The 25374-nt window shown below is 36.7% G+C and overlaps 1 protein-coding gene across 2 annotated transcripts; it reads right to left on the minus strand.

Moving 5' to 3' along the window:
* Positions 1 to 888: 888 nt before the first annotated feature.
* LOC107685145 (TBC1 domain family member 10A-like) lies at positions 889 to 18555 on the minus strand. 2 transcript variants are annotated; one of them, XM_016481662.1, is made up of 10 exons: positions 18440 to 18555; positions 17707 to 17901; positions 10354 to 10450; positions 9506 to 9613; positions 8559 to 8665; positions 8361 to 8475; positions 6992 to 7057; positions 4968 to 5157; positions 4253 to 4407; positions 889 to 3784 (listed from the first exon to the last, which is right to left on the minus strand). In XM_016481662.1, the coding sequence occupies exons 2-10, from the start codon at positions 17898 to 17900 to the stop codon at positions 3359 to 3361; spliced, it is 1458 nt and encodes a 485-aa protein (XP_016337148.1). In that variant the 5' UTR covers position 17901; positions 18440 to 18555; the 3' UTR covers positions 889 to 3358. The 2 variants fall into 2 exon arrangements, with proteins under 2 accessions (XP_016337148.1, XP_016337147.1); XM_016481661.1 differs by having other exon boundaries at positions 17707 to 18071.
* Between the last annotated feature and the right edge of the window lie 6819 nt (positions 18556 to 25374).

The following is a 25374-nucleotide window of genomic DNA, read 5'->3' on the forward strand; positions in this document are numbered from 1 at the left end:
ACGGAATTTTTTTTTTTTTTTTTTTTTTTTGAACCTAAATCCTTATTCCCTTAGGGTATGAATTGGAATGAATTCTAAATTGCTTGCGTTTTTTTGTATTGTATGATTTGCATATTTGTCTTGTATATTTATTATGGTTTTGTATAATTGCCTTTTTTTTTAGTTCCACTTGCTAATTGAATCCAGCTGATTATCTCTAATTAGTAATCCAGAAACAGGGTGAAAGGTGGTTGTAACGTGAGCACTGAAGTAACATGAGCAATGTGGTGTTTGCTTGCCTGGGTCTAGTGTTTAATGCACCCTTTTGCACAGTGTTTAGTTTACATAAAATATATTTTTGCTTGAACTTCTCCAGCCTGGATTTAATTGTGAGTGGCTGGCAATTTCGTTGTTTTTATAACAATAATAAATTATAAAGATAACAAATACCGGTTTTAGTATAGCTAAAATAACTGGAAATGAATGACAGAAGCCTTGAGCATTTAAGTTATAAACAGTCATACTCACTCTTTAGAATGCATTTTAGAGGCCAGTTATTGGCTCCATTTGAGGTTTGACTAATGCTTTTGTATGGGTACATCCGCTGACAGGAGGGGTTCTGGGAAATGCTGGGGAGCGATGAGGAGATGAGGAGAAGGGAGCACGCCAGCACCTTTGACATGCAAATCTCAGAGAGCTCAGAGCTGAAGCAGCGAGGACAACAGGTGTCCCGTCCACACGGCCACAGTAGCCTCTTTCACCTCTCCTCATCCCTCATTCCATCTCAGCCTTCCCTCCGGACCCTGCCTGACTCGCTAGTGACAGCCACAAAGAATCATTCAGCAACACCAGAATCTGAGAGTATCAAATTTATTTGATCATGAATTTGTTTCTTTCTTTTTGCTCAGAAATGTAATTTGCATACAGGAGGATGGAACAATTTGAGTGTGAACACAAGAAAATAAAATCTAAAGTAACTTCATTTCTTATCGAAGTGACATGTTTTGGCACACAGCCTGTATTAAAACTCATTCAAAAACTTGAATTCTCCCAAATTGTACTGCAATGTTCATTTTAGAAATAACTCTAATTGATAACATTAAGAATGTTTACCTCTCACATTAAAAACGTAATATTGCTTTATTACAGCATTTAGGGACTTTATACATAAATATATCTCCTCGACCTCAATGCATGTCCCACGAGAGAACTGAACCTAATTCTAAAAAGCTTGATAAATATGATACCTGGACCATCAAAGCATAAAATTCAGCAATCAAATATATCAAGCATGCATACTAAGTATCTGTTTGTGGTTCCTGTTTGTTGTGGCAAACAGTCAGTTCAATTAAATAACTTCTTTTTTTTTTTAGCTCACAAAATTATCACTTCCTCCCAAAGAAAAATATGCACACAGCTCGATCAATGAGTGCATACATAGCAAACCTGGCCATAAATGCTCATGAATATACATATCTTCCATACTTACAAGAAGTCATAGCAAGAAGAGAAATAAAATAGTGTTAAAATTGTCTTGGCTATGCTATTTACATCAGAGAAAATAAATCCATAGATCTTTAAAAATATAATTGTCTTCACCCTACAAAAGGTCAGAGGATTGTGCCCTACAGCATCCCTTCAGTTTTAGTAAATCAAGACGGAAATGTGCAAAACAATCTCTTGCTCAAGAATTTGACAGTTAAAGTCATGTAGATCACGGTCCAGCACACCTGTACACAGCTCATTTACACTCAAGACCACACCAAACCGCAACAGAAATCATGAGGAGAATTGAAACATATGGAATGTACAGAGAATCTGTCATGACAGAGGAGCAAACCCCGTCTGAGCAGAGACCTCTGTTATTTGGCTCATATAATATTTCTCCCAAAAGTTCATTCAATGGATTGATTCCGATTGACTTTTGCAGGGAATTCAAATCTATGCAGCTAGATTCTGTTTTATACACGTGCATTTTGGTACTAAGATAAATAGATTTATATATGTAGCATTTTGTCAGAGAGCACGAAGCTTGAAATGAAGATTTGACAGAACAGAAATGTTTGGTCTCCTGATATAATGCAGATCTCTGGAATTCATCTAGTGCTCAACAAGGTGAAATGCAATTGAATTTGAGATTTAAAAACAGCTCAATAGAGCCCCTTAGTGGTCAAGACAAGGAATTACGACTGAATTCACTTCATACAAATATTCGTTGCCAGTCAAATGCACAATCATCTTGATGCTAATATCAAATAGTTAAAGGAACAATTCAGTCAGTTATTATTTACTCGCTCAGATTTTTCTGAAGAATATTAATGCAGGTCTTCCGACCTAAAAGTTCAGGAAACACCATTAAAGCAGTCTTATAGCATATAATATTACTGAATGGCATTTTAATGCTTTTCTGAGATTTTTTTTCGGACGGGTTTCTGTGGAAATTTGCAGTGGAAAGATTCTTCAAAATTGCTGCTTTTTGGTTCCACAAAAAAATAAGATCGCGAAAAGGGTGATATTTTTTTTTCTTTTTTCGTTAACTGTTCACTCAAAAAATATATATATTTAGGCCTAAGATGTGTTTGAAATGCATATGAAATTTCCATCCATTTGGATTACATGGTTTTATCATAAACAATCAATCAATCAGCATAAATCTGGTCATTGTGAAAACAATTAAATTGATTCAGTTGAATGAACATGGTTAAAATTTGGCTAGCTGTGGAACAAACAAAATTTGTTAAATATTAGTATGGGATGATAATAAATATATAAACTGTGCACTTAAACACATTCAGTTCAGTACAACTACAGAAATCTAACCCATTTCATTTATGTATGACTGACATGTTAAAGGAGCATGACTGCTCCTGTTAAAACTGTGTAAACCTAATGGATGGAAATTTTATATGCAGTTCAAAAGCATAAATCTTAAACTTATGCTTAAATATTTTTTAGTTTTTTCTTTTAAAAATACAAAAACAGACAAATTCAGTCTCCTGAGGCAGATGATGGAAATGTACTTGCATCCCACTACAGTATGTCCTCTGCACTCGCTAACTAGTTTAAACAGCATAAGAACATCTGCATCCAGCGCAGCTCATTAACGCTTCATTTGGAGATCTGAGAGATGGTTTTTGCTCTTTGTCCTTCATTTCATTTCCAAACATGCACACACACATATACATATAATCATGTAAACACAGTTGAAAACCTCATTATGTACGGTTTTATCCATGCTCTCCTATGTGATTGTGACTCCCATAAGTATGTTTTGTGTCATGTGATCTCTCCTTCGATGCCAAATCCTGAGAGTGGGGAGGCAGATGTTTCTGCACAGTAAACATTCAGCGGTCAGCACTGGCGTCCCTCTTCCAGCGCTTTACAGGTAGGTGTCGTGTTCGGAGCTACTGAGACTCTGATTGGAGCCCTGCGGGGGTGTGTCTTCCTGCAGGTGCTGCGATTCGCTGGGCGTGAGGTTATCGCTCTGTAATGCTGGGTTGCTGGGTAACAGATACGGATTAAGAGGTGGCGAGGTGTTTTTCGTGTCCGTTTTCTTGTCCACTTTGCTCTTCGCTTTTTTCCCTTTCTCCATCTTGCTCTCGGTGGTCCGCGGTACTTCGACGACGATCGTGGGGTTTTGTTTGAGGTCCTGGCGACTGGGCGGCTCAGCGGCCATGATGGCTTTGGCGCCGTGCATTCTGGGAGGGGATTTACAGTGCAGCTCTCCGTGGGTCTCCTTCCAGCGCCGGAGCTGAGAGAGATGTTCCTTCTCTATGTCTCGCTCAGACACGGCCAACTCAATGACCTGAAATGGTGGGGATGTACGTTTTTTTAAAAGTCAATAACAATAATAAATCTGTAGAAAATAAGTATATTTAATTCATTTAAGTGAGAATTTTTCAAAGGACTATTACTTGGCAAATCAAATTGTACTGTTTAATGCATGCATGTGCCAAAAGCAACCAGCAGAGGGAGTCACAGCCTATGTCTGGCTACTGCTGAGTACATACTGCACAGGAAATAATGTGTACTGCCTATTTCTATTAATAAGTATGTGAAGCAGCATGTAATACACAATCATAAACAATTCCTGTGGTAGTAGTGCTACACTGTTATTCAGTGAGTACCATCTCTCGGGAAAATATGGATATTTTACATTTTTAGTCCATGTTAAAAAAAAATTGTAATTAAAAGTAAGTTTTAAGTTGAAGTACAGCTCATAGGTGAGCTGATATGTGTAGCTCATATGATAGCTCATATGTGTGGGCGATACCTCTTGCACTAGGAAAGCCTCCTGCATGTATCGTGGCTCAATAGATCTGAGCAGCTCCATGGTCTCATACTGGCCCTGACACGCTTTCAGTTTCTCCTGAGATCCCAGCATGCACTTCAGCAGCACCAGACCCACACGGAAGATGATCTTCACTCCTGCAACGCACACAGACATGCATGCCCATCAAGCAAAGTAACAGTGTATCTAAGACAGAAACATTTGCACTACTTGTATATCAGTAAGTTTCATAATAGATTGGCAATACTGCAAAACATGTGCATCCTACTTTTTATTTTTTTTAAATAATAATAATAATGATCAAGTATTAGTATTTTTTCTTAATTACATTTTTTTTAATTCTCTTAATTTTTTATTTTTTATTTTGAACATGTATTTTAATACATTATTCACTGAATTTGTTTAATTCATCATTCATCGATCACCATTAAATAACATAATTTGAATTATATTTTTATTTAAAAAAAAAAAAAAAAAAAAAGTCCTTACTAGGACATCTTGATGTCCAAAAGTAAGCATGTTAAACATTTACACTTCTGCTTTGGCATCAAGTTGTTGCAGTCTGCAAGTAAATGTCACAAGTAGCAAGGTGTGAACCCAGTGAGCTGTAAACAGTTTTTTCATTGGTGGAGGGGTGCGGTATCAAGAAAGGACAAAGTGCATATGGTATTGGATAGGCTTTAAGAGTGAGTCTCACCCTCACAGAAGAACATGTCCCACATGCGCAGGACAGACACCCAGGGCAGCGTCCTGGAGAAGGCACACATGAACCACTCAGTCATGTAGAGGATAGGGTCAATCTTGTATTTCTTCAGATGCCGGTGGGCCACCGGGGACACGCGCTTGAGCAGAGCGAACAAGATCTCGCCGTCTAACTGGATGGCCTCCTGTGAAGAGAGAGATGAGGAAGAAACAAAGAAAGATGACAAAGGGAAATCTGGCATGTACCGCAGTGGATCCATTTCCCTATAACAACTTTTCATTTTAAAGAGATTCTCAAAATGTAAATTATATGTGGCGACTGAATTATTTTGCTGATAAGTTCCTATGATCTGACGCTCTTGCAAATACAAGTTATTTACATTGATGTGATAAACAAATTTTGTGACGGCAACAATTCACAAGCTTAAAACAGGAATGGTAAGAGGAAACCCCCCAGGCAGAAGAGAGTTAGAACGAGTGATAAAGAGAGACAGCAAGATCCTGATGTTGGTTTAATTCACCCCTTATCTGCCACCCACTCTGCTCCTGAAGGTCAGACACAAAAGACCTCACATAAAGCTGGGATTGCACTGGAGTCCTGGTAATAGAACAGGCCAGCAAAAACATTATGCACAAAATACATACAGTGGGTACGGAAAGTATTCAGACCCCCTTAAATTTTTCACTCTTTGTTATATTGCAGCCATTTGCTAAAATCATTTAAGTTAATTTTTTTTCCTCATTAATGTACACACAGCACCCCATATTGACAGAAAAACACAGAATTGTTGACATTTTTGCAGATTTATTAAAAAAGAAAAACTGAAATATCACATGGTCCTAAGTATTCAGACCCTTTGCTGTGACACTCATATATTTAACTCAGGTGCTGTCCATTTCTTCTGTCTGAATACTTTCCGTACCCACTGTATATCAGAGAAAGATGACAACAGCGGGTTTAGAAACACTTAAGACTGCACTGGTCCATTTGAGAGTAATTAGCATTAATTAATTAATTAGCACCCTAATGAAAGCGACAGGTAACCCTGCACACAATACAATCCTAAAAACTCCTGCTCCACATGACTGGATATTATACATCCAATATGCTGCAATATATTCCATTTTTTATGTTATTTTATATTTAATTTTTTGAAGTTAATTTAAGCATCACGATATCATAATTTACTGTATGAAAAATGGATATTCATTTTGATATTTGCTAAATCCATCATAGATTACATTTAATGATGTTTAGTGTTTTTAAAGATGAATTTTAAGTGACAATTAGATAACTGCAAAGGTTATTTAAAAGTAAAAAAGTAGGAAATTAATTAAAATAAACTGAAAAACCATGCATAATTAAATATTCATTATTGGCCGATAAAGACAATAGCAACCGATAGTGATAAACAAAAAAGAATCCGAGATGGTACCAATACATTGTGCATCATTAACTAAACTGCAAAAAAAAAAAAAACTCCGCATGCTGGAGAAAATAAACTGAAAAACTTTGCTGGGTTAGTGAACAGCGTTCAACGTGTGGGTTTCTGACAGAAACAGGAAGTTTGTGCAGATTTGACGGACATTTTTAATGCACAAACTACACATTCTAATTCTGACATTCCTGATTCGAATATTTTCAGTAATTTGACTGATTATTTTGTCATCATTTTGACAATAGATGAAGTGTTAAATGAGTGATCTAGACAGAAGCCATAAATTCCCAAATTAAATAGCTATTGTGCTGCATAAGTCTTGTTGAGACAGGGCACTTCAGCCGCAGTTTAGCCTGGTTAATCAGTTCTGGATTAGACAGGATGTGAAGCACAAGAGGAGCAACCCTTGAACTCTGATCTCTCTACATCAGCAAATTTCCCACATCAACATGAGAGCATCAGCATCTCGTCATTGATCGATCGAGTGTTTCAGGGTGATTGCTCTCGTGTGAATCTTTGGGTTGACAACATGCAGTGACAAGTGCTAAATGGAGGAGGACTGTATATTGTCTCCACTTACCAGGCCTGCGCTGTAGTATCCGGGCAGATACTTCTCACAGATCTGGACCAGACCCCAAAACGCATCCTGCCAGAGCATGGCCATAAAAGAGTAAAAGACCAGAATAGGGTATGAGTTTAACTTGCTACTGTACTCAAATAATTAAAACCACTGAAACTAATAAATATTATATTAATAAAGAAAATTCTGTAATACTTTACTTAAAGCCTTTAAAGGAATAGTTTACCCAAAAATGAAGATTTGCTAAAAAAAAATTGACTCACCCTCAAGTCATCCGAGATGTAGGTGAGTTTGTTTCTTCATCAGAACAGATTTGGAGAAATGTAGCATTACATCACTTGCTCACCAATGGATCCTCTGCAGTGAATGGGTGCCGTCAGAATGAGAGTCCAAACAGCTGATAAAAACATTACAATAATCCACACCGCTCCAGTTCATCAGTTAACATCTTGTGAAACCAAAAGCTGCGTATTTGTAAGAAACAAATCCCATCAAGACCTTTTTAACTTCAACCCACTGCTTCCAGCTAAAATATGAGTCCATAATATAAGTCCATAATATTGCTTTTTCAAAAACAGTTTTAGGTGGATTTTGATGTGGGAGGACAACAGGATATGGACTTTTTCACTGGAGGAAGCGTTATTATGGATTATGGACTCATATTTTGGCCAGAAGCAACAGTTTCAAGGTAAAACGCCTTTATGACATTTATTTCTTGCAAACACGCAGCTTTTTACTTCAAGATGTTAACTGTTACATTAATTGTGGATTATTGTGATGTTTTTATCAGCTGTTTGGACGCTCATTCTGACGGCACCCATTCACTGCAGAGGATCCATTGGTGAGCAAGTGATGTAATGCTACATTTCTCCAAATCTGTTCTGATGAAGAAACAAACTCACCTACATCTTGGATGGCCTGAGGGTGAATACATTTTCAGGAAATTTTCATTTCTCAGTGAACAATTCCTTTAATTATGCCATGTAATGCATTATATGATCTTATTCACAAATCATTTATACTCATTGTTATACCTTGACAAAATAAAATGCATTAAAACACATGACAAACAACCAATTTCAGACACAACAAGAAATCTGCAAAGTTTATAATGCATTTTAACTTGGGTTACAAGTATGTGTGAAAATATACTGCATTATAACTCACATTATGAGTACATTTATAGTGCATTATAAATAAAGGCTTCAAGTGTTACCAATAATTCTAGTGTTTTATTAATCACATAAAACATCATAATAGATAAATATATAAATCAATAAATCATTTATGAAATGCATTCAAAACTACAATGAGGACCATCTGTCAGTGAGTGATCAGAGAGAAGCACAATAATGGACTGCAGACTGACCTCAGCAGGCATGTGCATGAGCAGCACTGCAGCTATAGGAGCTTGAGCCTGACAGTAACCCTCCTCTGGTCTGTGCAGTGTGTACGCCTTCAGCACCCGGAACAGATCCTGCTGCCTGCACACACACGACTGGATGATGTAACAGAAGTGATGGGGTTCAAAAGAAGAGGCCTGCAGGTAAAGGGAGGGCAGACTTACCCGTGGCCTCCTCGAGCTACGAACATCTCGTGGAATGGAAACTGTCTGTGGAGGTCTTTCTCGATCACATCCAGCCATTTAGGATCTCCAGGCTGACTGTCCAACTCCTGCCACATAAAGTCAAATCATGTTTATTTGTCTAACAGTTTATACAATACAGACTGTTGCAAAGCAGCTTCACATTAATGAAACATCATCATAAAACATTTAATGAATTATGAAATGAATTCAATTTCAGCTGTAAAGCAGCTCTATAGAAGGCAATAGTGTGATTGTTCAGCTCAATTCAGCTCAAATGTTGTTCTCATTTGATTGTGTCAGTGCAGTTAAATGAATAATATTACTGAATGTTATAGTCTTTTAAACCCCAAAACAGAATGATAACTGATTAGAGGTCTGAGTTGGCATAAAAATACATAACGCACACAAATACTGGGTAAGTGTCCATTTTTAGTTGCACTGAAATGTTAAATATTGAATGAAATTTATATTGATTTAAAAAAAAATTCTATGCTTTGTCCACCACCTTGAACCTTGCATCATGGGATTTCGATCCCTGTAAAGGATATAAAAGTTAAGGATTTTTTTTAAGGTTTATAAAAGAAGTATTTTACGCTCACTAAGGCTGCATTTATTTGATCAAAGTATGGTAAAAACAATAATATTGTGAAATATTATTACAATTTAAAATAACTGTTTTCTATCATAATAGATTATAAAATGTGACTCAAGCCTGAATTTTCAGCATCATTACTTCAGTCTTCAGTGTCACATGATCCTTCAGAAATCATTTACCATTTCTTATCATTATCAGTGTTGAAAACAGCTGTGCTGCTTCATATTTTGGCTGCCTTAAAATTTGGAAAAAAATATGGTGTCTTAAGGTGGCATAATCAAATTGTTTTGGAACAGAGCCATGCCGCTGTCAAAGGTTCAAGTGGACAAACCTGAAATTTGCCCTGATTCTGTTCTTTCTTCACTTTCCCACCAGAGAGATAAAGCCACGCACGACCTCTGAGTGATGGAGGGATGCCCTTCTGACAGCGCAACTTTACCTTCAGAGAGATGGAGAGAGACACTGAGCTTGTACACTTGCATATTAGGATGAACTATGACCTTTTGTCTTAATACAAATATTATTCATTTGAGCACTTGCATTCACAAACTCAGTTTATACTTTTTTGTGAGTGACACAAACCACCATCAATCCCAGAGCACTCTAGAGACATTCAGAGTTCATTTAGAGTGCTTGCATAATTCACTAGTGCTCAAGAAATAAAGACATGAAAGTGTATTTAATTTCTATTTGCTTAATTGGATGGTAAAATGTGACCGGCCGTGTCGAGCAGAATTAAAGTAATTATGCATGAGCTGCTGATGTGGCATCCAGCTGCTGTTAACTTGAGAAACGACTAACCCTGTATTTTGTCTGGAAGGCTTGTCATTGGAGAGAAATTCAAAACCAAGAAAACCATAAACGAGAATTATAAAAGCAAATAATATTTAACATGATTGTAGAGACAACATTTATGACAAATGTGTTTTTTTAAATGGCTGATATCTAAAGCACATGGGTGGCCAAAGGTCAATATAAACAATACAATAAGGAGTTCTGTGGGCGGATATTTCATGTGGGCCTGGTCATAAGTTTATCTGATTCTATTAAAAGGTTTGTGACTTTGGAAGCACACAATGTGAGATGTGCAGTCAAATTCCTAAGATAACATCATGTTGTTGAGCTATTCGAGAACATAAATAAAACCTGTGGACACAGGTCTGTTTGTCAGAGACCAACCTTCTTGTGTTTTTTGGCCATCCACTTGTCCCAACTGTTGAGCATATCCAGCCATTTGGCTTCTCTCTGCCGGAGCACATCTGGAGGAATATTATCACTGCATTGAGTGAGAACAAAACGAGATTAGATCATTTATCTGATATAATATGCATGCAAGCACACCCACGCCTACAAAATCACACGTTAGCAAATACAGGGTTGGGAACCGAGAACTGGTTCTTGTTCAGAACAGACGTTCAACACATTCTGTTCTGTTAATGGCAATGGTGCATTTGTCACTCAGTTTTCTGCAACGCTATTTAGTAACAGCATGGTTGTTACTGAACAGACAATGATGATTTAAATCAGCCTAACAACCCAATCCCTCACTAAAAAGGTCAGAGGACTTGTTACTTTCATCGGGTCCCTGATATGAAATGAGAAAACTGTTACTGTGTTATGTGTAGTTAAATATTCAAATCTTAAAGGGGACATCGGATGCCCATTTTCCACAAGTTGGTATGATTCTTTAGGGTCTTCATAAAATGCTTTGGTACTTTGGTTAAAATTCCTCAATGGTCATGTAAAACAACACCCTTTTTCCCTCGTCAAAAACAGCTGTGTTCACAGCGACCCGTTTCGGTGCATGTCTCTTTAAATGCTAATGAGCTCTGCTCACCCCGCCCCTCTCTGCCGTTTTTTGTGTATTCAGTGGCACATTACCATCAAAAACAAAACTAATCCACTGAGTCCTCAGTGGCTCTGATGTCAGGAGAAAATGAAGACTCTTATGTTCACTTTTACATCCTACTACAAAACACCTGCTTTGCTTACGAGACATTGTTGTGGCTACAGCTGCTCGAGCGCAGAGAAAATGGCAGACAGCGTACAACTGGCTGAGGGCGGAGATATGCTAATACGGGGCAGTCCGTCAATGGCCGTGGGCGGGGCCTGAGCATTATGACATCAAACTGCTCAGAAAATCAAAACGGCTTGATAATTGAGACCGTTTCGGTTTTTGAGGGATTAAAAAAAAAGGTGTGAAAGGATTTTTATCATTGTAGGGTGGTTGTGTCAATACACTGCTAAGACACATTTTATAGATGTACAGAAATTATCTGGGAACAGATTTAAATAAAACATTATTGGAATCTGTAAAAATTGGATCAAAAAATGACATTTTCTTTTGATTCTCATCCCTATACATTTAGAAGCTCATCTTTATATATTTATAAACTCCCTATCCCTATAAAATCCCTATAGGTTATATTAACAAACTCACCCCAAGTTATTTACAAACTCACCCTATTTATTTAGGGGGCGTTTACATGACACCATTTTCAACTAAAAACAGAAATTGTATGCACTTTGGCTGCTCATTTACACATCAAAGGCATTTTGGGGGACTGAAAATGCAAACTTTTGAAATCGGTGACGTCATACGAATGCGTTTTATGTGTTCATTCTATAGGTATGTGTACGTGAGGAGATGCATAGTGTTTCTTTTCAAGTGACATCGCCATCTACTGTCCTGGCATGAATAATACAGCGTTTTTAGACGTTTTCACGTATCATTGTGAACGGGGATCATTTTGACAATGCTGTCGTCTGTACGCAAAACATTTGAAAAAACGCAAAGGAAAAACTTGACGTTTTTAGTAACATCATTGTCATGTAAACATACCCTTAGAAATGTATCCCTATATATTAACAAACTCATCCCTTTTTGCCATCTCATCCCTATTTAGTAATAAACTTATCCTTTCATATTTACGAATTCCTTCCTATTTATTTACAAATCAGTCCTTACATATTTACATACTCATCCCTATTAATTTATAAACTCACACCTATTTATTTACAAATAAACCCTTATATACATACTATTTACAAACTCATCCCTATATGTTTAGAAATTCAGGTTTACAAACTCATCCTTATACATGAAGAAGCTTGATATCTCTTGACCTGATATGTCCACAACAACAGCAAGGCACTGTTTGAAAAGCATAATGTGGGTGTCAAATTATCTCAATTGAAACCGAGTACTGTGGGTGTCATCATATGTTCACAGAAAGATCTTGAGGGAAATCCAAAACACAAGCTGCTTCCCACTGCAGTAGAAAAAACACCCGTTTTCAACTATTACCATCATGTTTAGCAACTTAGCAGCAATGCCTTCAAATGTATTACTAGGCTGCACAACCATAAAAAGTGATGTTAATGTGGGATGACTGTTTATAAGAACAATTTGGACAGTCAAGAGTGGGGAAGATCTCTGGGGAAAGCAGTGTTTCTGGGAATCTTTCTTTACTTGTGTTCTGTCTGATTAAGTGACCCCAGCGCCTCGGCTTGAAATGCTGTTTATTATATCCAGCTGACAGACACACCCTTAACATGTGATTGAGTGCATTTATATCAGATTACCAAAAAAAACAGGAAAAGAATACAATACAGAGACTTACAGTAATCGTTTTAAAAAAAAAAGTGCTTGTGCAAAACCTGCCACTACAATTAGAGTTGGAGTTTGTTTGAATAACTTAACCTCAATAAGAGCATTAAAAACAGCACTTCTAATGGCTCTGGTCCTGCTTCTGTGTTTTATAACTGCAGTGATCGGTGGGAAGTGGACTGACTCATGTCAGAGGAGTCAAATTAACATATTAAACACTGAAGAATATTTCAACAATGCCTTTCTTCCAAAAAAAATGGGACAAGATGAGCATACAATGAACAGAGATTACATGATTATTACTCAATGGCATGATGCAGATTTTTTTATGGATTTGTTATTTTATTCAGAAATAAATTAGAAAGGTATGTTATTTCTTAGAAATAAAATTGCTTATTAATATAAAAAAAACACTTTTATCGGCCATATCAAAGTCATGTGATGCGACCAATATGCAGAAAAAACTATTGCTTTGAAAAACATAAAAGAGAAAATTATATCATAGAGAGGTTACATGCAGACCCTTATGACTGTGTCCTTTTGTCTTTTAAGATAATTTGATCTTTTTATGGCAATGTACAGTTACAAAATGTCATGTGGTGCAACTCTTTAAAAGCTTGATATTTGTTAATTCAGAATCAGAATATTTGTAAATACTACTTTTTACCTTGCGATATATTTTAAAAGTTTTTGAAAATAATGCTTAAAATGTGTACACAAGAATTCAAAGTGTAAGGGAAATATGTTTATACATTTTGTTTGATGGTTACACCAAATGACACTTTTACAGTTGAAAAGGTTATAAAAGTTTTTCAAAACCATATGGAACTAACAAAAAAAAAATACATTTCTAAGAATGTGGCACAGATTTTGAAACATTTTTTCCTTTTCTTTATTGTGGACACTTATTTGTCGCTTATGATGGAGGAAATGCATGTTATGATGATGATGGATGAAAAGCATGTTATGAAAGTCCATCCCCGAGATACAAAGGGATCCAATAATCCCCTGGCAAAATGTCAGTGACAGGACAGGCTGCATAAACCCTGATGGCTCATGCAGACGCTCGGTCTTGAAATGGAAAGCAAATATACTCACACACGTGCAGTGTACACACAGATTACGAAGTCCAGATTGGATTATCGTCAGCGATCAGATTACAGATGATTGCGGTTGTTTAGATCTATGGAACAGAATTAGGGCCCGCCGTTTGCCTGTCTACTTTTCCCGTGTACACAGGTTGAGCTAATTATGTTACGCTGAAAACACAGAGACAGTTGAATGGAGTGTTGAGTGGAGATTGGACGACGGGCTTATGAAGTACAAGAGGAATTGTCTCATGGAAAGGGTTGAGCATGTGCCCTTTGACCCTTCAAGTATCATAAGTACTCAGAAAGTGTTTCCTTTCACCCTATAGACGCGTTCTTCAGACCAGTTAGTAGAGGAGGAAAACAGGAATCACATGAATGTCAAAAAATATCCCTTTGCTCTCTTTACTTGTCCTTTCCCTTCCTGGTGCTTGCTAACACATTAGGCTAAAACGACAAGCAGACAGACAGACAAACTCTGGCAAAATAAGAACTCAAAGTGTTAATGTTAATATATTACATGGATAGTTCAGGCCAGACTATTTTCTGATTGGATGAATCACATTCTGTGCAAGAAAACCATCACAAAAAAAAAAAAAAAAAAAACTATTTATGGCCACAGGTTCCAATTAATCATGCGATAACATACAAACTCTTTTGGAGAGGGTTTTGATTTCACAGCGGGCCACACTCAGCTGTCAATACAGCAAAGCAAGGCTGAACTCCTCAGTGAGTGTAACTACCGTAATTTGACTTGCGAGATGAAAAACTACTTCTGTTGCTCTGCATGTTGCGGCACAGCTGAAGAGCGAAAGCATATTCCTGTCATCTTTTCTCTCACTCAAAAGTCAAAAAATTAAAAACTCCTCTCAGAGCACATCAGAACAAACACAGATGAAGCTCCGTTATGTGCATGCCAAAAGTGATCTGGTGCACTAAAACACTCCCCAGAGGCTTGGCACTTGGTTTCATCTCCTAGGCAGTAGTAAACAAATGGAGGGAAACAAAAGCCAAACAGTGAAATGTAAATGATTCTCCATAGAGAAGTGCAATTGTCATTGTCAATTGTGTAGACACACTGTCCTCGTAGCATGAGCACAGCCCTCTTTCTCAAACAGACTTTAATCTCATTAAGTATGAACGTCATGAGGATCCATAGTAATCATAGAATCCTCAAAGACCTCTTTTATACAATATTTGATGGGAAAGAGAGAGCGATGTGTGTGAGAAAAATGCCATTTTCCAGTAAAAATGCTTTTTTTCAAGAGACAAAGCCAGAACTAATGCAATCCATTTCTTAAAGTCAGGCCAAGAATGGAGTATCAGTAGATTTCTGAGGAATGGATTTTAACATGAAAAAAAAAAAGAAGTTGAGAGTATTATACTTAAAGAAAAAAACCCTGGGGAAAAGTTTGGGGTCAGTAAGATTTTTTTCATGTTTTTGAAAGAAGTCTCTTATTGCTCACCAAAGCTGCATTTATTTGATCAAAAATCCAAATAAAAGCAGCAATATTGTGAAATATTATTACACTTCAAAATAACTTTTTTTTTATTTCAATATATTTTAACGTAATTTATTCCAATGACGCAAAGCTGAATGAATGTTCAGCATCATTACTCCAGTCTTCAGTGTCACATGATCCTTCAGAAAACATTCTAATATGCTGATTTGTTGCTCAAGGAACATTTATTATTATTATCAATGTTGATTATTATCAATGCTTTATATTTTTCAGGATTCGCTGATGAACAGACAAAACAGGAAGAATAGAATATAAATGTATTTACTGTCACTTTTGATCAATATAATGCAACCCTGCTAAATAGCATTACTTAAAAAAAAATAATAAAAAAAAAATTGAGGGCCTTTCATAAGAAGCCGTGTATTCTGATCAAATATTTTTCCAAGCAATATGCAAATCATAAGTATCTCATATTATACAAGATGTGTTACCTGCCAAAAAATTACATAAGCGTAGATGCGAGGATCAGCGGATGTGCATACATTTTGGAGTTTCTGTGTGGGCCGCTAATACTCATCAGAGTTTAAAACAGACTGTATGTCTGACAGATGATTTGAGCTGTTTATTTTATCAGCAATTAAAACTATTTAGATGCCTGACCGCCACACTACTGCTTGTCGAATGAACTGAATGAGTCACTGAGCAGTTTAATTTCAAAACTGAAAACTCTTGCAGCGAGGTTCTGCCAAAACAAATCAATGAGCAATTCTGAGTGCTAAAGGGAGTTCACAGCATAAGGGGAAACTCCTGCATGAGTCTCAATGAGAGACTGAAAAGAAACGTTCTGTTGTACAGGGAATAAGAGACATTCTTCGTGAGAACTGTAGAGGACAGATGCGCCTTTCTGCTATTAATTCAACAGCAGATTAATCTGATCAGTGAATGGTTGCTTGGCCAAACAGAACTGCATTGTCCAGAGTCATTAGAGACACTCATGTAAGTCAACGCAAAACAGACAAGTGTTTGTAATAGCTGCAGAAGAGGAGGATGCTGGCAATTTACTGGATCATCTAGAGGAAAAAAATGAATTTGTCATGAAGATGAATTTTGGCATAATGCAAAATATATTCTGCACAATATATCCAGTCCTGAGGCTAATAAACTACATTTCAAAAGTAAGACCTTTTAAAGGAATGAATACTTCAGCAAGGATGCATTAAATTGATCAAAAGTAATAGTAAAGGCATTCATAATGTTACAAAAGATATTTCTTCTATTTCTTATAAATTATTTACTTTCAAACTTTCTATTCTTCTAAGAATTCTGAAAAAAGTACTCCAATTTCCACAAAAACATGAAGCAGCACAACTCTTTTCAACATTGATAATAATCAGAAATGTTTGTTGCGCAGCAAATCAGCATATTAGAATGATTTCTGAAGGATCATGTGACACTGAAGACTGGAGTAATGATGCTGAACATTCAGCTCCGCCAACAGGAATAAAATACATTTTAAAATATATTAACATAGAAAACAATTACTTTAAATTATAATATTTCACAATATTAATATTTTACTGTATTTTTTATCAAATAAATGCAGCCTTTGGTGAGCATAAGAGACTTTTCAAAAACATGAATAAAAACTTATGGTAATTTATATATTCCTGTCCAAATCTTTTTATGGAAACATATTTCACTTTATGAATAAAAAAACACATTAACTATTACTTACTAATCCAGTTCTTATGATTATACTGATTTACTAAAATTTGACCACTACATTTCTACAAATCCCAGAAAAAGGCAAGCAAATGATAGCACACACACAAACACAGCTTATAATATTATACAACATCCGTTCTTAAATGGATGGAGGAATGTGAGCTGACCAAGCACTTCTCAAAGCTGGTCATATTAGAAGAACTCAGCAAGAGCAACCACTGGGGACTTCAGCGGTGTTATAGACCTGTCAACTCATCTGCGCTCGCATGGACGAGGATGAAGACTGTCCTCAAAAACAATTCAGAGTCCACTTAATGAAGGCACTCATGAAGGTGTGAAAATGTTGCACTAATTCCAATAAAGCAAAACAAAAAACATCAGTGTGCTTCACAGTAACTTTCATGAGTAAGTCATTACATAATGCTTAATCAGTAGCTCAAGGGCTCTTGAATGTGTATGCAAAAGTTTCACATTTATTTATAACTGTTGTTCATGATGAGTATTACATAATGCAATTAGATCTGGACGTTATTATAACGAGTAACAAACACATTCATCGCTATTCTATTATCTGTTTCTATAGTATAAAAAGTTATTAATGGTTTAAAGTCTTTCTTTTACATCCATAAATGTAACTGCCACTTACTTTTCTTCTGTGCTTTGTTGAGCTCCTCCTATGAATCCGTACTTGTCTGTCTGGATCTCCGTGTTGGCGAAGCCGTTGAGCTCAGAGTCCGAGCCCAGAGAAGAGCTCTCGTGCTCGGCCAGACTCTCCACCGTGCCCCGCTGACTCCTGCTGTCCTTCCACTGCACTCCGTTACCAGACTGAAGCTTAGCCATGCTGAATATGAGCCCCAAACACGATAAATTCACTTGCTTGTGGCCAAAGCAAGAATAAAGTGTGTTTTGACACACAGATAGTGGATTTCCTCTTGCCGACCGCCTCAAACTATCAACACACTCAGAGATTTGAGTCTCACAACCTCCAGTGATACTAACAAAACCCCATGCCTGATGGTAACATTAAAGTGAAGTAAAACTGAGGTTTATATGATATGACCCTGACAGGCCATTGTGAATGTTTTACTAGCTGCATTTATAAATGAGAATTTCACAGAAATCACATAAAGACACATTATAAATGAATGCTTTATTAGCTTAGCCAAATAATAATAACATCCCTCTACCTTAAGAAATCACTGGCGCTTGCTTGGTTCTTTATTATAGATCAAACTAAATGAAACTCGACTGATTGTTTGTCTTCTGCCAAATTCTGTCAAACAAACCACAATTGGAAGAGTTATAAGCTAACACGCTAACCCGACGTAAAAAGCACAGCTTGACAACTCTCCGTATAAACGAATAAAACTCGGACTCACTGTGTTGTAAAGTCAGCATTTGTATAATATTTATGACGCCAGCGTTTTAATCTTATTTCATATAATCCGTTTTTACGAGCGTTTGTATGTGACTAACTGACTGGCTCGTGCTAAATTCGCAGCCGCGAGCTTTAAAAGGAGGCGTGGCTGATTATGCGCAGTACAGCGCCTGTCTACAATGCATTATTAATTACATCACCTTCAGATTGCAATCACAATAAACTTGCAAAACACAATAAACACAATTTTTACCAATAAGAGTATAAAGTTTTTGCAATTTTGTGTTATTTATAGTTTTATATTTTTATGGCGTATTACATTTACCTAATTTAATTAAAGTATTAAATAATAATAATTGTAACAATCATTATTATTATTATTATTTATTATTTATTTAATAATTATTTAAATTATTTTAGAGAACTGGAGGGATCAAGAAATCCTCAGTGGCTTTCCAGTTTGGCTACTTGCCATATAGTGCTCAATGTTTAACCATGTATCGCCTTTCATGATGGCAAAACTATTGTGCACTGTAACCCTCACATGCTGTTCTCATGACTGTTATAAGAAAGTCATGATGGACGTGCTTACATAGGCTATTTAGTTCACATGCATGACCACGCACATTCAGACGTAGCCTACTGTGTGATAAAACGCAAACAGTCTGAATGTATAAGCAATATATAAATAGAGATATTTTTAGATTTCAGTGCTGGAAAACTATCATTCAGTCAAAAAAATCCCTTGAAACAAGGCTGCCCTCTTGTGAATGACTCAAATATTAATTGCCAGATGCAAGTCAAAGTTTGCGGATTCCCATGCAATATGAATGCAAATGATGGAAAACCACAGTCAAAATCTAAGGTAAAATCTAAAGGAATCATATATGAACTCAAAAAAAATAAATAAAATAAATACATAAATAAATCACAGGTCACTGCGGCATTTTTTAAATGCAGCTAGAGTCTGCCTTCCTAAAAGTGTTCAATGACATTTTGCTTACAGTTGATGCTGGTAAAAATGCTGTATTGATACTACTTGATCTTACAGCTGCCTTTAACACTGTAGATCATAAGGTTCTTATTTGATCGATTTGATTGTTCAGCTCAAAGACATGTCTTTTTCTGTAGAGTTAGGCAAGTTCTCTTCATATTCTGCCCCTATTATTAGTGGAGTACCCCAGGGCTCTATTCTGGGCCGCTTCTTCTTAACTTATATATGCGTCCACTGGGGGATATTATTAGGAAGCACAATGTTTCATTTCATTTATATGCTGAAAAGCTGGCGATTCCATTCAACCATTGTTGGAATGTATCTCGGATATTAAGAAGTGGTTTTCAAATAACTTTCTCCAACTTAATGAAGACAAATCAGAAATAGTAATTGTTTTTGTTCCCTCAAAATTGAGGAATGGTCTCATTAAGTAGCTGGGCAATAATTTCCGCTCAATTTCCTCCCAGGTTAGGAACCTTGGTGTTATCCTGGATTCAGAATTATGTTTATCCAAACAAATCAGTTCTGTAAGAACAGTTTTTATCAACTGCAGATTCTTTCCAAACTTAAAACATTCTTGTCTTTTCAAGACTTGGAGAAGCTTATTCATGCTTTTATTACCTCATGTTTAGATGATTAATTCACTGTATTTGGGTCTTCTTCAGTCATCGCTTGCATGCCTCCAGATGGTACAAAATGTAGCTGCAAGTCTGTTGACCAGGGCAAAGAAATATGACCATGTCACCCCAATTTTAGCTTCGCTTCATTGGCTTCCGGTCCATTTTAGAATTCAGTTTAAACTTGTGATGTTTGTTTTTAAAGCTCTTAATGACCAAGCTCCATCCTATCTTAAAGACCTTCTAACTCCTCTGTCATCTACCAGATTTTTAAGATCTTCTGACAGGGCTCTTTTATCTGTCCCTCATTACCGTTAAAAACTAAGGGAGATTAAGAGACTCAGACCTCCCGTCTGTGGAATCAACTGCCTCTGGACAGCTGCCTTGCACCTTCTATTGCCATTTTTAAATCGAAGTTGAAAACGTATCTCTACTCCTTAGCATTTTAAACTCATTCTAATTTTGTTTTATTGTCTGTTTTGTTTGGGTTTTGGGTTTTATTCTGTCTTTATTTAACTTTCCTTTACTTTGTTTAGCACTTTGGATAGCTTTGCTATGTTTAAATGTGTTATATAAATAAAATTTACATACTTACTTACTAACCCTCTATGGAATTTACTTCACATTCTTTTACAATGCTATTAAAAACATTGTTGCAATAGTAAGGGCTTTTTGTTGTTGTTGTTGTTGTTGTTCATTATTTGTATATTTCAGCATCTTTTGAAATAGCCATTCTTGCAATTTAACCAGCTAGTCAATAAGTAAAGTCAAGTCAAGATGTAATGGATCACATTAGATATTAAATATTATTTTGTGGGCCGCTGCACAAATGAAACATCTGTTTTCACGCTTTCTTGCTGAAAAAAAACTTGTAAATATACTGCTGTTAAATGCTTGTTAAAGTTACATCTCAAAATTATCTTACTGTGTAATGTTGTTTTAATGTGTGTGAGAATCTCCTGCACTCAGCTCAGTATGGGCCCTTATGATATCACAGAGGAATTCCAGGAGTCTTTTAACATGACGCAGGATACAGTAAATCACTTTGTTGTGAGTAGGAGTTTAGTGATATCAGCAGTTTTTGATAGTGATTTACTGTGCTGATTATGGGACAGCGACTATCTTGTGGAGAGAAAGCGAGCGGAGGTGTGTGTGTGAATGGGGTCAATCTCCGTCCACCCCTGACACCCACCGACCACATGGCGGAGCTCCATCCTTGTCTTGACAAGACGCCTGTTGTGGGCGTTAATGAGGGAGGCGAGCACAAAGGAGAGAGGTCAAAAGAAAGAAAAAGAGGCAGAAAAAAAGGGAAGGTTTCAGAGGTTTGCCTCTTTTTTTCTCTTGTTTCTCTCCACCCAAATCCACCAGAGCTCAGGTCGAGCAGGGTGAGGTGCACCAGGACACTGATGCTGCCCCATTCAGGAGGTGCACTGATGGTAAATGACGAGCTCTGAACAACAAGTCTCTTAATCATTTACACACAATATAAAACCCCACATCACCATCACACATTATAAAAATATACAGATTAATGACTTTTTCCATAACATGTGATAAATTATTTAATATATCCAGTGGTCCGATGTTCTCCTGCCAGCAAATGTTTCCTCTCACTGGTGTGATTCCTCCATAAATATACCTATGTGCCACATTAAAAAAAACTCTGTGATTGTGAAAATACACAAAAATGTGTTGTTTTATCAGCCATTCCTCTTATGTGTCAGTTCTAGAGAGGTTAAATCCTCTCGTGCTACCAGTTTATATTCATCACTCTGAATGTTAATTTGAATAATAAACTCACCAGTTACGTAATACTGGAATCTATGCATCCAAACTATTTGCAAACAATATTTTTATTTTCAAATATGCACACATTATTAAACAAGTTACAGTTAGTCCAAAATGATGCTGCTACACTCTCAGGAAAAATGGTACAAAAGTTATCACTGGGGTGGTATCCTTTCAAAAGGTACAAATATGTGCACTTAGTTACTAATATGTATATTTTATGTATTAATATGGGGTAAATAAGGTACAAAGGAATACCTTTTAAAAAAAAGGTACTGCCTTAGTGACAGCTTGTTTTTTTCTGAGGGTCTAACCCCACATTTTATCATCTCTTGCTACTTATAAGGCCTAAAATGCTTTAGCTCCTGATTCCTGTGTATTTAACAGATCTTTTATCATGCTACAATCCACCACATTCTTTATGGTCACAAAAATCTCGACTTTTGCTAGTACCTAGGATAGCAAAGTCCATTATAGGAGGTTGAGCAATTTTGCATTTAGCATCTAAACTCTGGAATAGCCTTCCTTATAATATTTGGGGGTCAAACACTCTCTCCCAGTTCAAAACCAGATTAAAGATGCACCTATTTAGCCAAGCATTCACTCATCTTGCACTCCAGTTATATCTGATTAAATGCACAATACCTTTTCCTTGAAATGAACAGCAGCAGGATGAGCAAGGTTTGTATATCCTTATTAAAGAATTAAGTTTTTAGTTTATAGAAGTTCCCAAAGGATAGGAACACTTTTAAGGTTATTTATTGGAATCTGAGATTCTATGAAGAACTTTTAACATCCATAGAACTTTTCCATTGCACAAAAGGTTCTTTATAGTGCAGATCTACCCATCATTATTTAATCTAAACGAACTGATGCAGCTTTGCAGATCATGCTCTAAACCTAACAGTTTGCAGGAGGTTAGGCCAGGCTCTGTCCACTCTTCACACTGTCTTACACGTGTAAACATTTCATTTATGGGTGATTTTTCCATTTTTTTAAATCTTGAAAAATAAATGTGGATATGTCATGTTAAAACATTTATCACATGCTGTGTAATAAAGATCTGATCACAGGCTTGGACCAGCGGTGTTGTTATTGTTGCTTAAATCTAAAGTTATTTAAAAATGTTTTGGGGAAATGAAGCTGAAATTAAATAAATAGTGTAAAATAGTGTACAAATATTACTGTAAGCCTGCAAATGGATTTTGATAATGTTTGTGACAGTAATGTTGTGTGATGCTAAGAAAAAGTGTAGAATAAAAACTCCAGAAGCCTTGGAAACTTGGCACAAGTTAATTTATTTTGAATTTTGAAAAAATAAAATAAAAATTTTTTTCAATTTCTGAATAACAACAAAATTAACAGACAAGACAAAGTTAACTCATGAGATATGAAAAGAAACTTTACTTCACATATTTGTTGTTATTATGGATAAATAATTCTGGAAAATCTGTATGTAAAATCACAGGGATAACATTGAATCATTGATGCGCCTAGTACGCCACAGTTACAGTTGTCAGTCCAGGACCTAAAACATTCCTTTTCACGCCAGGATTTATATTTTGAATAGTTTAGGCTCTGTTTATAATATAAAACTAATTGTAGAAAAACTTTCAGGCTAATGATCAGTTAAATTCAGTGATCACTCACCCATGTCAATTTGTGGTGCCATCAATCCTCCACACTCCTCCTGTCTTTATCAGACCAATCCAAAAATATTTAGAAACAGCAATCTTCTTTTAAAAATCATGTAATGACAACATGTATGCTTGTGATACTTTATGCCTATATGTGTTTAGAGTTCAAATTCACCGGACCACCTTTTTAGGGTCAAATAAATATGCAAACAATTCATATGCTCATATGCATCAATGTATATAAACAAACACTCAAAATCTTTTTCTTTGTCACTCACATGTTCCTCTCTGCTGTTTATGATCACCAGATCTGCTCCTCTCTGATGACAGTCTAGTCTGCTGTCACTCCAGCTCTTCCTCTCAGGTGAAATATAATAAAAGCTGAAGTTGTAGTAAATCCATTTAAAGTTGTCAGCACGCTGATCTGTTAATAGAAGCTGTTATTAAATAAGTATTAGAGAGAAACTTACCTTGTTCATAAAGCCAACGATGCAGTAGGAACTTGTAATTCTCTAACTGCTGTCTTTCTTCAGTCAGGTTATTGTTGTGGTTCAGTATCTGCTCATATTTGGTAAGGATCTGCTGTCTTTCTTCAGTCAGGTTACTGATGTGAGTTAGTAACTGGTTTCTCTCGGTGGTGAAACACACACACAGCAGGATTACAGCAGTCAGCAGAAGAAAACACAGCAGATCCTACTATATATTATATACCAGCTGGATGGCAAAAAAACAGTGCTAGTAGTACCTCAAAAGTAATTGGAATCCAAAAATAACTACTGACCATGCCAACCAAGAGTTGAAACATTTTTGAATGAGGAAAAGGAGGGATACAGTGAGCGTCAGGTTGCTTCCAATCTTAAAATTTCAAAGACAGCTTCAAAGACAGCGGTTCATAAGAACAAGGTCAAGCTGCAGACGTTGGGAACAACAAAGCTACAGAACGGCAGAGGGCGAAAACGACTCTCCACTGACTGGGATGACCGCCAACTCATTCGAATGTCACTCAACAACTGTAGGATGACATCAAGTGACCTACAAAAAGGATGGCAAACGGCAGCTGGGGTGAAGTGCACGGCGAGGACAGATCAAAACAAGCTCCTAGGGGCAGGGCTGAATTCCTGCAAAGAAAAAAGCCCTTCATCAATGAGAAGCAAAGAAGAGCCAGGCTGAGGTTTGCAAAAGACCATAAGGATTGGATCCAAGCTTTGCCCAACACCTGGTCATCTAATGGTTAGACGGAGACCAGGAGAGGCCTACAAGCCACCCACTGCAGGGCTGTACGTTAACTTTTTTTTCACATAGCACTGGTGCTACAGAGGTTGAAAGTTTTGTAGCACAGGCCAAAAAGTTGTAGCACACGTATAAAACGTCTGTTATCATGTCTGAAAACAAACACAAGTAATGGAGTTCATCACTTAAACAGGCACTAATGTTCCATACAGAGCACAAAAAATACAAACCATCACAAAAATTGTTTTAGACAAAGTTTTCTTAATTTGCTAAAAATGGAAGAGTGCAGAAACATAACACCTCTTACACCTTAACAAAATATACAATAAAAAACAATGGCAGACATTTAGGCAAAGTGAGCAAAGATAAAAATCTTTGCTTCAAAATATCTTCTTTTGTGTTCAGCACAAGAAATAAATTAATACATATATGTCGCACTGTACAGCCCTGCACTGTGAAATTTGGTGGAGGATCGGTGATGTTCTGGGTGTGCTTCAGCAAGGCTAGAATCAGGCACATTTGTCTTTGTGAATCAAGCCACGTACAAGGTTGTCCTGGAAGAAAACTTGCTTCCTTCTGCTCTGACAGTGTTCCCCAACTCTGAGGATTGTTTTTTTCCAGCAGGACAAAGCTCCGTGCCACACAGCCGGGTCAGTCAAGGTGTGGATGA

The sequence above is a fragment of the Sinocyclocheilus anshuiensis genome, unplaced genomic scaffold (genome assembly GCF_001515605.1).
Source record: "Sinocyclocheilus anshuiensis isolate Anshui unplaced genomic scaffold, SAMN03320099.WGS_v1.1 scaffold914, whole genome shotgun sequence".
In the NCBI taxonomy this organism is placed as follows: domain Eukaryota; kingdom Metazoa; phylum Chordata; class Actinopteri; order Cypriniformes; family Cyprinidae; genus Sinocyclocheilus; species Sinocyclocheilus anshuiensis.

Coding starts and splice junctions, on each gene's coding strand:
- LOC107685145 (XM_016481662.1), bottom strand. CDS start 17,900: ATGGCTAAGCTTCAGTCTGGTAACGGAGTGCAGTGGAAGGACAGCAGG. Junction 4,408..4,967: donor GGACATGTTCTTCTGTGAGG/GTGAGACTCACT, acceptor TGTGCGTTGCAG/GAGTGAAGATCATCTTCCGT. Junction 3,785..4,252: donor AGGCTTTCCTAGTGCAAGAG/GTATCGCCCACA, acceptor CCACCATTTCAG/GTCATTGAGTTGGCCGTGTC.